The following is a 16,243-nucleotide window of genomic DNA, read 5'->3' as shown; positions in this document are numbered from 1 at the left end:
GAGGGAGGGAGCGTGAAAGTTCGCTTAAGCGCACACACTTGAAATAAAACTGCCCAGATTCGCTACTTGATAGATAACAACCGACTCGAGAAGCAACACCTTAATTTCCGCGAGCAACCGGGGCGGGAAGCTCAAGTCTCGAGCCTTCCCGTCGCCAAGGTAACTCGCGCTTCCCTCCCCCCCCCCCCCCCCCCCGCTCTCCCATTCGCGTCTCGCGCCGTTCGATGACGCAGGCGCGCGCGAGGGGAACCTTCGCGAAGGTTCCCGAAAGGCCGCCGGCGGTCTCCGGAAGAGCCAGCGCCAGCCGACCGACCCCCCCCCCCCCCCTTCTTTCTCGGGGCGGAGAGTCTCGCGTCTTCCGTAGGTGGCTTCGCCGTGCTCGGGCCATTCGCGCTCTCTTCCACCATGTCGCTGCTGTGCTATAACAAGGGCTGCGGGCAGCGCTTCGATCCGGACGCCAATGCGGACGGTGAGCATCTGAGAAGGGGGGTGGGGTGGGGTGGGGGCGTTATAGGCGCAGGAAGCCCCGCGTTATAAAGAGCGTTGTGCAGTTGTAAGGGTCTTTCGTTGGGAGGGCCAATCAGGTGGCCAGATTCTTGAGGGCATCAGGAGTGGCCGGGACTGGGTCCTTTCTCTCCTTATCTACTGGGCTTTTTCGGGAGTGGAGTTGCTGTGATCCAGCCTATGGATATGCCCGTGATGCATCTTATGGCAGGGGTGTCAAAGTCCCTCCTCGAGGGCCTCAATCCAGTCTGGTTTTCAGGATTTCCCCAATGTATATGCATGAGATCTATTAGCATACAGTGAAAGCAGTGCATGCAAATAGATCTCATGCATATTCATTGGGGAAATGCTGAAAACCCGACTGGGTTGCAGCCCTGGAGGAGGGACTTTGACACCCCTGCCTTATAGGGTTAGTGTTACTAAAGAATGGTAAAGGGGCGCTGTTAAATACCGTTGCATAAGAAGAACACTGTGCTGATGAAGCGATGCTGGGGGGATTCTGGGCTGGCACTTATTAGCGGCTGGAGGGCTAGATTCCTCCATCCCATTGTCCACCGGCCCCCCATTACAGCTCGAGTTCTCAAGCAAAGTTCTGGGTGTCACCTTAGACTCTTCTCTATCCTTCAACGAACATCTCCAATCCCCGGTGAAGAAATGCTTCTTCAGCCTTCACATGCTAAGGAAAGTCAGACCCTATTTTCACCAAAAACACTTCGCAGTCCTAGTACAATCCATCATCCTCTCCAGATTGGATTATTGCAATTCTATCTACCTCAGCCTAACCAAGAAAAGCCTCCACAGACTTCAGCGGATTCAGAACGCCGCAGCTAAGCTTGTTTTCGCGAAAAGCAAATTTGATCACGTCTCACCAATCCTGTCTAAGCTCCATTGGCTCCCAGTAATCCCCAGGATCCACTTCAAATGTGCGTGTCTGGCCTACAAGATCCTACATGGCATCCTTCCTGCCGTTATCCCTCTATCCTGGAACTCCCCAACCCCTACTTCCTCCAGATCCTCCCAAATTTTTAAACTATCCTTCCCTTCCATAAAAGGTATTTCCATGTAGGCAAACTTGGGTCATCCCTCCCCTTTAGAATCACTGAGATCTGGAATAACCTCACCTCCCCTCTCCGAACCTCAAGCTCCCTCCAACTCTTCCGCAAACACCTAAAAACCTGGCTATTCTCAAAACTGTAACACTTCCCCCCTCTTAGGCCTCTCACCTTCCCCCTTTACACCTAACTCTTTAATCTCTCCACTGTAGTTCCTCTCTCATCTTTCTTCCTGTAAACTGTGCCGAGCTCCGCATTCGTGGAGATGGTGCGGTATATAAACCCAAGGTTTAGTTTAGTTTAGTTTAGATTCTCAAAAAACCAACAGGGGGCTGTCATTATTGTAGCGATTTTAAAAAGCGAGCCATTCTCTAAAAGCTATGCATGCAAATGACGTTGGCAGAGAGTAGCGAAGGTTCGCTAAATTTGTATGGGCCCTTCATTGGTGATGGCGACTGGCACATACGCAAAATAAATGCAACCCCCCTCCAACAAATCGAAGATCAGCAGGCCCCCTCCCCCGTGTTAGTGATGGCTGACTAGAGGAATGCCTACTCCCTCTGACCAGCAGGCCTGCATCTTCAAGATGGTGGCCCTTCCCTGGGGAGGGGGTCTAAGGATCTGATTGGCCTAGCTTGTTAAGGCCCCTCCCTGGTGCATCCGGAGAAGGGGGTCCAGGCTGGCCCAGAAAGCAAAGGTACACTTCTCCCTCTGTATCCACTGAGAGTTGGCCCGCAAATATAAAAAAACCGCAAATAATATTCGGGCTGGTTCTGCCCCTAACCCCTGCTTCCCCCCAGCTATTTTAAGCCCTGTAAGCCCCCCTTAATCCTTACCTGGTGATCTAGCGGATTTTTGGGGCAGGAGCAATCTTCCCATGCTCCTGTCCCGTGCAGATCGCTCACAGGAAATGGCTGCCTTGAGCTCCCGTAGTCTCTTGAGCCATTTCCTATGAGCGATCTGCACGGGGCAGGAGCGTGGGAAGATCGCTCCTGCCCCAAAAACCTGCTAGACCACCAGGTAAGGCTTAAAGGGGGGCTTAAAATAGCCTGAAAAATTAAAATGTTTTTTTTGTTGTTGTTTTAAAATTGCAAATTACCAAATTCGCAGATGCTGAAACCGTGGATTCGGAGGGGGAAGTGTATTTGTCTGTAGCAGGTGCTCTCCAAGGAGAGCAGGCATATATTCTTACAACCCATCCTCCTCCCCTAGTTGGCTTCTTAGCTTTGTTTCTGAACTGATGGTCCTATGAGGTGATGTCGGGCAGAAAGGTACCGGCACATGCATGCTTTGGGCACTGCCTAAAGATAAAAGGTGACAGTGCAATTGATAGTGTTCATACTGGGTTCTGTGGATGATGTCACCCACATGAAAGAATATCTGCTTGCTGACACCAGAGAACACCTGCTACAGGTATCTTTGCTATCTTGTACTGAATGGTGTGCACTCATGGTTGCGGCTATTTTTTATATAATTTTTCAAAGTAAATAACTTGCTGATTAATTTATATTTTTTTTCCAGATGCCTGCACCTATCATCCAGGTGTACCAGTTTTCCATGATGCATTAAAGGTGTGTATTGGATATACTTGGAGAGAGACAACCCATTGTGCAGATCTTTGACTAGATTTAAAACTTTTCAGAAAGTTGAAGTAGATATTTTACCCATCTGTTACAGTAATTTTGTTCTTTCAAAATGAGATGTTTTATGTGTACATGTAGTGAATAATGCACCACTTATGCAGTTTCCTGCGCACTAAGGCCACTTTTGCCTTAGCATTAGTAAAAAGGACCCCAAAGAACTCTGCTCCAGATATTCCAATCAAATTACTGATATAACATAAGCATATGCTAACCAATAAATATGTATTAAAGCCACTTTGCCGCAACTGGAAAATAGCTCTTTCCCATTTTCCGAATTAATGGCCATGCATTGCTGCCATTGGCATGTGGCCATTAAAGGAAGTTACTGTGTGAGCTCTTACCAGAACCCATTTTATAGGCGATAAGGGCCCAGATGCTAATCCTGCACTAGTGCTGCCCGATTCACCAATTCACTTTGGGGAATCGATTCATTGTCTGAGAAAATTGGACTCGCCGATTCAGTGGCCCCCCCACCCCGGTGAGACCTGACATACCACTGAGGCCTCCTAAAACAGCAACAGCGGCGGCGCTCTGAACAGGCTGCTTTGTGACCTACCCCACCGGGGCTTCCCTTTGCCGCATCACTGATGATGTCATTAGTGATGCAGTAGAGGGAAGCTCTAGCGTGGGCAGGCCATGAAGCAGGCCGTTCAGACCACTCCTGCTCCTGCTATTTTAGGTAGCATTGGAGGTATGTCAGGTCTCATGGTGAGAGGGTTAGTGGGGTGTTTCTGCACAGGGGTATGGGAGAGAGAGGGGATGGAAAACTACTGCACAGGGGGATGAGTGGGAGGGGAGGAAAGCTGCTGCTCAGGGGGATGGGAGGGGAGGAAAGATGCACATGGGGGGAGTGGAGAGCAAGAATTGTTGGGGTGGAGGAGAGGAAGGGAGAGATAAAACAGTTAGCAAGGGGCGAGAGGGAGAAATCCTTCATATGTTGGAGGGGAGGGAGACAGGTTTGGAGAAGAGACAGGGAGAAATGTTGGACATAGGGTGGAAGGTGGGAGAGATGATGCATGGGGAGAGAGAAAGAAATGTTGCAGATGATAATGGAGAGGAGGAAAGGAGAGATGCTGCGCAGGGAGGGGAATAGAGAGGTTTGACCCAGGGCACAAGACAGAGAAAGGATAGACAGTGGGAAAGAAACAAATATTGGATAAGGCAGTAGAAGGTAGAAAAAATAATTGTATTTTCTGTTTTGTGATTAGAATATGTCAGATTGCCAGAGCTGGTGTTAGACAACGAGCATGAGTATTTTTTTGTTTATTTTGTTTACACCACAGCACCGGCGTGGGGTTGGAGAGGGCAAAGAGGGTTGGTGGGGGGGGGTGTGGAAGGACTACAAAATAAACCTTCCAGGATGTTTAAAAAAAATGCTCGATTGAGTTGGAAAAGCAAATCGAATCGAAAAACCTAGGGGCGTCCCCACGGGATCCCCGTGACCCGAAGGGGGAACCTGCGGGATTCACGTCGTCCACGTTCCCGTGCAGCTCTCTACTCTTCACCCCAAACACGCCCCCTTGGAGAAAAATACAAAATGTTTTTTTACTGTGCAGTGTGAAAAGGATTTAGGTCCCAATTCCTGCCCCATACTTTCTCTGTCTCTGTCATTTGTAAGTCAGGTACCTGGGGACATATCTTAAAGACCAGAAATCATCTTCCAAAACATGTCCAAATTTTATTATGAGTTTCACATCTTTATATGAATCAGGTTTGTCAGCATGTGTCAGCATGTGACGTAAACATAAACCATATATGGACACAGGTCACATGAAACTTTAAACACATCAGCATTTTTTCTATCTGGAGATTGAAGTCTACAGAGGGTCAGAAAAAGCCTTAACCAGCAGAGCTTCTAATCTAAATCTGTCTGTAAATACGGCTTAGCAAAACAATTGAATTCACTTCACAGCATCTCTGTTTAAACATACATGTCCTTGTAGTATTTTCAAAAAGGGAAAGACAAACAGGGTCTGGTATTACAGCCTAAAACAAGGCCTAAGGACTTGATACGTGTCCCTTCAATCCCCTCTTACGTCATGAAAATGACGTCATAAATACACAGCATGAACTGGAAGGGAGTGATACTCTAGATATGTCTCTCAAGGAGGGGTTTTTTAGGAGCTGTAATACGAATAACACAGTACATGAGCAGTCAAGACAAGAGTGCAAATAATAAGAGATTATAACAATAAAAAGGTCTTTTACCCAACCCTGCATTCAACTAAAGTGCTGATCCCAAGAATTAGATAAATCAGAGTTACATTTGAACTCAGCAAAGAGGTCTGCTAATTTCTGAATGTCCATAGTAGGACCTATATTGCCAGAAAGAAAAGTACAACAGCATAAAATACTGGGAATAATTTTTCCAGCTAGAATCCTATCTAGGGCCACACGATTTTGAAAACCATCTGAGAAGTGGAGCCTAATTGATCAGTAATATCTTGCAAGGCGTCCCTAGAATAGTTCACAAAGCGTTGCTGATTATAATAATTTTAATTAATCCGATCAACATTCTTATTAATAGTAATAAAGGGAATAAGGAGCCTTAACCTGAGCTCGGGCCTTAAATTCATCTGGGACCCCTCTTGGGACCCCTATAGCATCTATGTACACATGTGATCAGATTTATATCAAGACAAATAAAAGGAAAAACCATGTGAATAGGAAGGATGCCTTTCAGAAAAATATGCAGGAGCATGGTAACCTTAACTAAAGTGCACTGGCCTATCCACTGACTGGGTAGCTTAACACGGAGCCAAAAGTCTCCATAAAGCCAGTAAATATCAAATCTGATGCAGCAACAATGGGGCATACCTATGAGCCAAGACAGAACAATAACCTGGGGGTAAATTACCTACAAAACTACCATGTGTCAGATTAGAAACATGACATGTGTAATTGCCCTTATAGATGATAACGGCAATATCAAGCTTTTGCTGTCCTGACAACAAAGGGTATTTTAGAACACTGCAGTGCACAAAGGGGATAGGTAAAATTAGAGGAGATATTGGTAAATAACCCAAAAAAGCATGGTTGGATACAAGGAGGGAGGTCCAGAGGTACGGTTCCTAGATGGGGTCTAGCTTGAGCACATATGTAACAATTACTCTTATTATGTTGATCAGCAGTGAATTTCATCCATTCTAACCAAAGGTTACGTTCTGAAAACCCTACCTCAACAGCCACAATATCTTCAAAAGTGGGATTGGCAATAGCCATCATGTCAGTAAGTTTATTGAATGTAGGGGCCAGTGGGTTAGTATTTTTTGGGGCCCCCACAAAATGGCGGGAGAGGATGAGTGGAGGTATATAGATCCCGTAAGAAAACTGATGGGTCGGATAGCTAGACCCACCCTTAAACCACATGTCCATAATGTACATACCTTCATCAGTAGGTCTAGGGTTGTCAATAGTAAGAGAAAGCTTAATAATTTGTGCAGGAACACTTTTCCTATAACAGTGTCCAACCTTATGAAGGGTCATACAAGTAAGCAGTGATTTACCATTTTGGTCCACTGTTTTTCAGAGTATTTTCTAGTTTATAAACCCAATCAGTATCAATATTCCACCATACCACTCCCCAGAATGCACACTTATCCCCCCAACGTGAGTCAGTAACATATATATATATATGTCTTTAGTTTTAGGAATCTCTGAGGACTAATGGCACAGCCTTGGGATATCAATTGATGAACAGTCCACAATGTCACAATACTCAAAGGAGAAGGTGGCAACTTGCACACTGCTGGAATTATACCAAAGGGTAGCATACTGTCGGTCTTTTCTGGATTCCAATTGAAGGACAGCCTTTGCGAGGGAGTAGTCCAGCTTGACGTCGTGTTCGCAAAGAGGTGCCGGGGGTGCTGTTTACAGCAGAAGTGTCATTTACAGATGGGTATAGGCAGAAAGTGTCGTGGACCCAGAACACATCATCCCTGTAGACCCAGTTAGAAATGATCCATACAGGGAGAAAAACTAGCAGCAGCGGTGCCAGTAAGAGAATGATAAAGTTGGTAGAATGCTGCAATGAGATCATCATGTTGTTCCACTGGAGGAGGTGAAATCTGTGCAGGGAAGACTTGCTTCTGGGGTTTTTGGTTAACCCTCTTCAAGCGACTTGTGTGGATCCAAACAGGAAACTCCTCAGTGAGTGCAGCGGGCCTGGTCACAGCGATCACAGTAGTGGGAAGGCCAAAGGGTAAATCCGTCTGCTTCCGATCCTTGGAAAGCTGCTGGATAATCACCAGGCTGGAAAAAATGGGTAGGAATCTGTGGAGAGAAAGGAGAAGTGCAAGACACGTTTCTTTGAACAAGCCCTAATATTTCAATTAGGTTTTGGACGTATTCCTCCTGTATCAAGGGAAAATCTACCCATGGGGTGGGGAAAGGTCATCCCGTGAGAATCTCAAAGGGAGAGCAGCCAGATGTCTGTGCATACAGAAAGAGATACTTGAAAAGAAATGCTTGAAAAGCATTCCAAATATCATTCAGCAGCTGTACTCCAATGTGATCCAAATAAGAGATAGAAAACAAGAGAAACCATGTTGCCTGTACTGAATGTGGCAACATGTAACAATACCAATTCATTTACTTGATATAGCTATGGCAAAAGAGAGACAATACTCAGTTACTTAAGGTTCTTAATTGAACAATCCAAAAAGATATGTTTTTGCGTGCTGCATATAACTATTATGCACCTCAAAGAGACCATACTGATGTACTGAATGTATTCAGAAATGTATACTGAATGGATCATATGTAGGGAACACCACGAAATAAACGCTGTATAAAGTAAAGCTTTTTCTTAAACATATAACCCCTAACTAAACTATATTCAGAATATAAAAGCTATAAGTAAAAGAACATTGCGCAGTTAGGCTAGTAAGAAGTTGAAAAAGAGCTCTAGAAATGGCCAATATTATGTATCCTGGGGTACCCACTAAACTAAAACAAGTAGACATGACACAGACAAAACAAAAAGTTTTAAGCGTGGAGCTATTACTCCATCTGTCAAGTGTACAGGGCTGAATTTAACTCTGCAAATAAACACATTGATATAAAAAAACCAAAACTACAAATAATGTATATCATAACTATCTCATATTTGGAAAAAGGCATAAAGCTAATGTCTCTTTGGAGCGTCTCTATCTCTGCAGTGATAAAGAGGACTTGTGGAAAACATTAGAAATATCTGTGCCAAAACGGATCTGGGATGGCTATGTATAAATCCGGAAAAAACATTTTAAATTAGCAACATCCTAATTTCAGCTAAAACAATAGAAAGGAATTGTATTTTCCAATTTATTTTCAATTCACAACCGTGCCAGCTGTAATTATTGAGCTATATATATCTGTATCAAGGAGCAAAAGGTCAAGAATGAAAATATCACTAGCAAGAAGTTAAAATGTCGAGCGAGCACTACGATAACCAATACCATGATATTGGGCAATGAATAAGGGAGAGCTAGCAGCTGGTATCCAGGGTTTCCCCTCTGTGCACCAAAGTCCGTCCAAAAGGGCGGCTTTGGGCACCTGCCAAACGCCAGGCATCAAATTCAGAGGGGGGGGTAACAAAGGACTGAAGCTGTGAAAAAAGAGAGGAAGAGAATCCTGTTCACCCGTGAGACCCAAAAGCCCATTTAAAAGAAGGGCTTGTACGTCGTGAAAAGTATGAAGGGTAATGGGGTGACCTAGGGTCAGAGAAGTAACCATCTCTACCACCATAGCACAAGCAGCCAGGGCTTTCTTGAACAGGAGTGACGATAGAAAAAAAGGCAACAGAGCATAACTTACCGCCATGTTCTCCCTTCATGGTGTTACAATAGTCCCAAACAAAGAGATAAAACATGTGGGCATAAGCAGGAGAACCCAAACTTGAGCTAGAAACCAAAGCACATTTCATAAGTCCATCTGATAAGAGCAGTCATTTCAGAAACCAAGGTCTGTCTCAAAATCTGGTCATAGAAGGAACAAGCAGAGATCCATTGGCGGCAGTTGACCAATCATAGCAAGAAAAGTAAGCATGTCTTTCTTGGTAGCTGGGTGGGGCAGACCCAGAACAGCAGCAATGCAGAAAGTGCAGATTTTCCTCTGACCATGAGACAGGACAAAACCCAGGTATTTCACTTCAGATGTACACCAGTGCAGTTTATTTCATGACACCTTGTGACCACACACAGACAACCATTATAAAAGGTGCAAACTATCAGCCTGACAGGTCTCCTGAATTATGGAACACAAAAAGTTGTACAAAATAAGGATAGGACCATGAGGGGCAGTGCATGACTTGTAGAATAGGCCGAAGGACATTCCACACTAGGTATACTGTTGCTTAAAGGTGAAGGCAAAAAAAAGAGCTGAAAAGCCTCACCAACAGGGACTAAAATAAAACATTCTTTAGGACAATGACAGAAAAAAAAATCATTGGCTGCCGGTGGAATGGTGGAAGAAACATAAGTGCAATGAGAATTACCAAAACACTAACAGCCCTAAAATCTAGGACGAAACGGGGAATGCCATCAGCTTTGACAACAAGAGCGATGGACGTATTATAAGAAGAGATGGTGGTTTTGATAATGCCGGAGAAAAGTCAAGAGACAAGCAGTGGAATCTCACCTCACCAAGAATGAGTAACTTCAAAGAAGCACTATAGGGGGTCAGTGGAAGCCCAAACAGAGAAGTCTGGGGGAAGGGACAAAAAATGTTCACATATAGGCTTGGATAGTGTGGATTTAACAGAGGAAATGCAGACTGCAAGCTCTGGCAAGCTCCTGCACCTGGTTCACATTCTTGCTACCAACCCAGAGTTTTCAGTTTTGTCTGAAACCAGGTGGTGAGTTTTGGCCAAAAGCTTTCAGACAGTTTTGTGTTGTTTTATTGCTGAATCTGAAAAAAGCAGTTTTTTGTCAGCTGTTTTTCATTTCTTGCTTCTGTATAGAGGAAGATAATGGGCTACTACTTGACATAACCTTTACTTTTTTTTTTTGTAGGGCTGGTCATGTTGTAAGAGAAGAACAACAGATTTTTCTGATTTCTTAAGCATTGTGGTAAGTGTGTGTGTTTCACAGATTGCCTGCTCTATATTTGTAGAGAAATTCTGCCTTGGTTCATTTTTTGTGGACAGGAGGAGTGACTACTTAACTGGGCAGTTATGTTTGCTGTTTTAATTTTTGCTGTGGGGGTTAAGAGCTGAAAACCCCCTTGCAGCTGCCATCTCATTTTGTTAGCTTCATAAAGTTCTCATTAGCATGTATATGAGCTTTAATTTTTGCTGGCTTATCAAAAGACTCAAAAGCTATTCCCATCTGTACTGGGAAGATGCCAGTATGGAATTCCAAATAGCGCCAAAATGGCCCTCAGTGGCATAACTGCTGTCCCTAACTGCAACTACAGAGTGGAGGAGTAGCCTAGTGGTTAGCTTAGCTGCCTGAGAACCTAGGGAATCGGGTTTGATTCCCACTGTACTGGACAAGTCACTTAACTCTCCATTGTCCCAGGTACAAAATAAGTGCCTGTAAATAATATGTAAACCACTTTGTAACCACAGAAAAGTGGTATATCAAGTTTATTCCTTTACCTTTTCCCTTCATTATACATTTACCTTATATATCATGTCTGTCCAAGTTAGATTATAAGCTCTTTCAAGCAGGAACCGCCTGTAAATGTCAAAATGTACAGCGCTGCGTACGCCTTTACTACTAATCTAATCTAATCCTTAGGTTTGTATACCGCATCATCTCCACGTTCGTAGAGCTCGACGCGGTTTACAGTAGGAGAAATAGGAAGGAACTACAACAGAGGGTTAGAGGTAGAAGTGTGAAGAAAATTTAGAGGACTTGGGATGCCAAGATATAAGAGTTTCCTTGATTCCTAAGTTGGAGGGAGACTTACATTTTTTGAGAAAAGCCAGGTTTTCAGATGTTTGCGGAAAACTTGGAGGGAGCTCAAGTTCCGAAGAGGGGAGGTAAGGTTGTTCCAGAGCTCAGTGATTTTGAAGTGGAGGGAGGTCCCTAGCTTTCCTGTGTGGGAAATGCTTTTTAGCGAGGGGAAGGATAGTTTTAAATTTGTGAGAGGATCTGGTGGTATTAGGGTTTGAGGAATTCCAAGAAATTTATTTACTACTATTTATTATTTCTAAAGCACTGAAAGGCATACGCAGCGTTGTACATTTTAACATACAATAGACAGAACATATCGATGTTAAAAGTTTTTAAAAAAAATGTATCTCTGTAAAAGAAAGTGATGTAATTGCAGGTAAACAACAAAACTTTTCCTTGATTTACCCATGAAACAAAAGATATCCACAAAAATGTGCATTCTAACTGAGGAGTAAATTAGGATACCCTAATAGCTAATGTTACCCCCTTTAGCTGAAATAACTGCAGTGAGACACTTCTTGTAGTCATTTACCAGTCTCTGATATCAGTCTGAGAAAAGTCTGGCCCACTCCTCAATGCAGAATTCTTTCAGCTGTGAGATGTTTTAGGGGTTTCTTACATGTACATCCTGTTTGAAATCACCCAACAGCATCTCAATGGGATTAAGATCGGCCACTCCAGCACTCTCCATTTCTTAGTTTTCAGCCAGTTGTTGGTGGATTTAGTTCCTTAAATTAAGTAATAATTTAATAACTCTGTGTTTTATTTGGTTTCTTATTGTCTAATATTACATTTAATGTGATATATGCAATATATCCAATATAACCATTTAATGTGATTATATGCAATAATGGGGGAAATCGAAAGGGGGTAAGTTCCTTTTCACATAACTGTAGTATCATGCTTCTCCTCGGAGAAAACAGTTATCTATAGCAGACATTTTCGAAGGTCAGCAGGGTACACATTCTCACATGATCTCCCTTCTCCCCTAGTTCAGTTTTGTTAGCTAGAAACTTGGCTGGCGAGATGCTGCCTGACAGCGGCAGGTGGGGAGTCAACGTGCATGCTTGATGCAATGCTCTAACGAGCTTTACTAAAGCTGGAGAACATTTCCCACACAGAGTTCCATTGAATGATTTCACCTACATGTGAGAATATAGTATCCTGCCTCACATGTTTTCTGAGGATAGCAGCAGGATATATAGTCTCACACCTGGTACAGGTAAGTAACTTTGTTGCAATCTATTTTGTACATACGTTCAGGTTAATTACTTGTAGCCTACAGCTACTGTAAATGAATCCTGCTAGATACATGCATAAGTTACTGTATAAAAAGCGATTCTTGTCTTGGCAGGGCTGTACCAAGGGAAAGCATAGTAATGAAAAACCACCTGAACCAGTAAAACCAGACGTGAAGACTACATCTGACAAAACAGAGCTAGCAGACTTGAAACCTAAATTTGAGGAACATATAATTCAGGCACCAAAACCTGTGGAAACAATTAAAAGACCAAGGTATGTATATAATACTGAATGCATTTCAATTATTTCATCATCTGATAGACCAGTCCAGATGTGCAGGTTATAGACTTCCAACCATTATATGGAGGCAGAGAACATATGTCTAGGCTCAAACCCATGGTATAACAGGTTGTAGGAGTATGTGCTCCAATAAAACTCTGGCTTCCAATAACAAATAAAAGGCATTAAGTTATATATGAGAGGAAAAAGGATCTCAGAAACCTACTCAGAACTGATGAAATACTAAAAATTTTTATCGTGTCAGCTCAAAAATTTAGAGATCCCTTCAATGGCATCTGATGAGCCAGTCCTGTTTATTGCAGTCCTGTATATCCCCAGAAGAAGCCAATTTATGTTTGGCAAAATGGATACCGTCAGGATTGGACTGTTGAAAATACTTTAAGATAAGTTTGAAGGCTCTTATATTTCAAGTCAGCCATTTCTATATAATAATAATAACAGTTTATATACCGCAGGACCGTGAAGTTCTGTGCGGTTTACAATGCTACAAATAGAGTTGAACTTGCATAGTTGAAGAATAGTGGCTAGCAGTTTAAGGGAACAGTTGTGATGGGTGGGATTGGGGTGGGAGAGATTGTGCAGATTCGCTACCTAGGTATTTCAAGAACAGGTATGTCTTTAGGTGTTTCCTAAATTCACCATAGTTATTTGCGTTTATAATTAGTTTTTCCAAGTCTTTGCCCCATAATGCCGTCTGGTAAGAGAGAAGATGTTAATGGTGTCTTTTAAATTTACATCCTCTAACGGTGGGGAGATGAACTTCGGGTGCGTACCTCTCTTGTGTCTATTGGTTGAGAAGTGGAAGAGGTCATTTATATATTGAGGGGCTAAACCGGTTAGTACCTTAAAGCAAAAGCATCCCAGCTTGAACTTCGCACGTGCCTCCACTGGCAGCCAGTGCAGGAGTCGGTAGGAAGTGGTTATGTGATCTGATTTCTTCAACCCAAGGATCAACCTGACCGCCGCATTCTGCACCAGTTGCAGTCTCTGCATGTTCTTCTGGGAGATTGCCAGATGGGCGATGTTACAATAATCGAGATGGCTTAGTATTAGGGATTGTACAAGAATTCTGAATGATGAAGCGTTAAAGTATGCTCTAATAGACCTAAGCTTCCAGAGAGTAAAAAAACCCTTTCTGACTAGGGAGCTCACTTGGTCTTTCATGGTTAGGCCTTGGTCCAGTATTATCCCCAGAGCCTTCATTGTAGGTTGAATAGGGTAGCTGAGTTTGTTGATGCATAGTGGTGTTGTGGTGACAAGTAGATGTGGCGAGGTCACGAAGAATTTAGTTTTTCTGGATTGAGCTTCAGTCTGAATTCTGTTGTCCATTGTTCCATCAAGTTTAGTACTTCTGTAGCCATGGGGGTAGCTTCAGAGAGAGAAGTGGTGAACGGGATAATGATTGTAAAGTCGTCTGCGTAACTGAATACTTTTATACCTCACTGGGCCATCTGTGCGCCTAGTGATGACATGTAAACATTGAAGAGCAGTGGGGATAGTGGTGACCCCTGTGGAATGCCAGATGGGTTTCTACAGGTATTAGAGAGGTTGGAATTGAAACGTACTTGATAGGTGCGAGACATAAGGAAACCTTGGAACCAGTTTAGAACCTCGCCTCTGATGCCAATTGCGTCTAAGAATTGTAACAATTTCTCGTGATCGACTAGGTCAAAGGCTGAACTCATGTCAAATTGCATGCTCAGGGCGTTATGGCCCTTGCTGAATAGGGAGCGTAAGTAATCCAGGATCGCTGCTATCACTGTTTTGGTGGTAAACAGAGGTCTGAAGCCAGATTGGGTTTCATGTAAAAGAGAGAACTGATCAAGGTATTCCATCAATTGGGTATGTACCAAACCTTCCATGATTTTTACAAAGAGTGGGATGGATGCTACTGATCTATAGTTAGTTACCAATGCTAAGGATTGTTTACGATTTTTTGGAATTGGGGTAATTATAATTTGACCGTTATTGGAAATTTTCCAGTTTTAAAATTATTGGTCAGATAGTTCCACAATGTTAGTTTAATGTTTAATGGGGCTGCTTTCAAAATGTCAGGAGGACAGGGATTAAGAATGCAGTGTGATTTAGTGTACTTGTTATATAGTTTGATGTAATTATTCCATTCTAGATCTTGAAAGGAATTCCAAATCATATTCACTGGTATTTCATTTTCTTGTATGTTGGCTATTTGTTGTGCACATATGTTGTTTGTCGAACAGTTGTTTCTTAGGTTTATAATCTTTGAATTAAAATGTTGAGCTAGATCGTTTGCTGAAGGTGGCTTAGTATTATGCATGGATTGAGTGTGGCGTGTGGTGTCAAATAAATTTATAACCAAGTTGAACAGTTCTTTTGTGTTGATTCCTTTAGAACTGTTATTGGATGTATTAATTTTGGATGAATAGAATGCTTTTTGCATCTGATTATATTCAATGTGCATCTGATTATATTCCAGAAAAAAAGTAAATAAGAAAAATAAATACTAAAATCTTTTTTTTTTAATATACACAAATTGGGGTGTTTGAGAATATGAGAAGTTTTTTTTACAGGATCTGTGATTGAAATCTGGAACTGATAAGTCTCGGACTTAAATCTTTTAGTATTTCATCGGTTTCTGAGTGGGTTTCTGAGATCCTTTTTCCTCTCATATATATAACTTCACGCCTTTTGTTTGTTATTGGAAGCCAGAGTTTTATTGGAGCTTGGGCTATTTGTTTGGCTTTTCAACCCATCTCATTTGTTGGGTAGTGTAGGAGTATGTGCCCCTGACACTAATAACGGGTGCTTACAGAGCCAACTTGTGCCTGAGGCATTGTGAATACCTAGCATCAATTAAGCGGTGCTAGTCTCCAATATAGATACCTTTACTATGAATTAAAACTCATTAGAAATGAGGTTGGAGGAGAGTAGCGAAGACTCACTAAATTTGCATATGCCCATCACTGGTGTTAGCGATGGGCACATGCGCAGAAAAAATGCAAAAACACCACAACAGCAGGGGGGGTTCTTAAACAACCTGGACCAATCAGAGCCTCAGGCCCCTCCCCGGTACATCCCAGGTTGCATCGGGAAGTGAAAGGCCCATTTTGACGAGGCGGGCTATCAGGCCAGAGGGAGTAGGCATCTAATTAAAGGTGCAGGGGAGAGGGGTCGGAGGCAGGGGGGAATGTTGTGTGGCAGTGGGAGAGAATGGGCATCTCTCCCGCTGCTGGGGCGAGGGTTTCACTTGGCAGCGGGAGAGAGTGGGCATCTCTCCCACTGCAGGTGTGGGGGGGTGTTGTGTGGAAGCAGTAGAGAACGGGCATCTCTTCCAATCCTGGGGGGGTGAGGGGGGGTTGCTTGGCAGTGGGAGAGAGTGGGCATCTCTCCCACTGCGGGGGGGAGGGAGGGTGTTGTGTGGCATTTATTTGGGCCTTTTTTTTTTGTCCTCAAATCTGTTTATATTTGAGTATAAACAGTAATTTGTATTTAATCAAATCATGATAGTTTTTTAAACATCCCTACAGTGTTATCCATTTCATATGAGTTATGTGAAGGTTTTCTCCCTGTTTGGGTATGTGTTTGGGGGGGGGGGTTAGAGTTTGGGGGATTAATGATTTTGTCTTGTCTTATTTTTATATGT

General features: G+C 43.1%; 1 protein-coding gene across 3 annotated transcripts in view; it reads left to right on the top strand.

The window, feature by feature from the left end:
* The first annotated feature begins 200 nt into the window (after positions 1-200).
* The window catches only part of CHORDC1 (cysteine and histidine rich domain containing 1), a 60,963-nt gene continuing 44,920 nt past the window's right edge, over positions 201-16,243 (top strand). The window contains exons 1-4 of one of the 3 annotated variants that reach the window (XR_004539904.1): positions 201-469; positions 3,078-3,127; positions 10,192-10,248; positions 12,434-12,594. Coding sequence is in view for 2 of the 3 variants with exons in the window: in XM_033948981.1 (XP_033804872.1) it covers positions 406-469; positions 3,078-3,127; positions 10,192-10,248; positions 12,434-12,594 (332 nt within the window). In the remaining variant the exon portion in view is untranslated. Of the gene's footprint in view, positions 470-3,075; positions 3,128-10,191; positions 10,249-12,071; positions 12,302-12,433; positions 12,595-16,243 lie in introns of those variants that run through there. The other 2 variants (XM_033948981.1, XM_033948982.1) reach the window with 2 other exon arrangements.

Source organism: Geotrypetes seraphini, chromosome 6, assembly GCF_902459505.1.
Source record: "Geotrypetes seraphini chromosome 6, aGeoSer1.1, whole genome shotgun sequence".
Lineage (NCBI taxonomy): Eukaryota > Metazoa > Chordata > Amphibia > Gymnophiona > Dermophiidae > Geotrypetes > Geotrypetes seraphini.
This window is presented reverse-complemented; position numbering and strand designations above follow the sequence as displayed.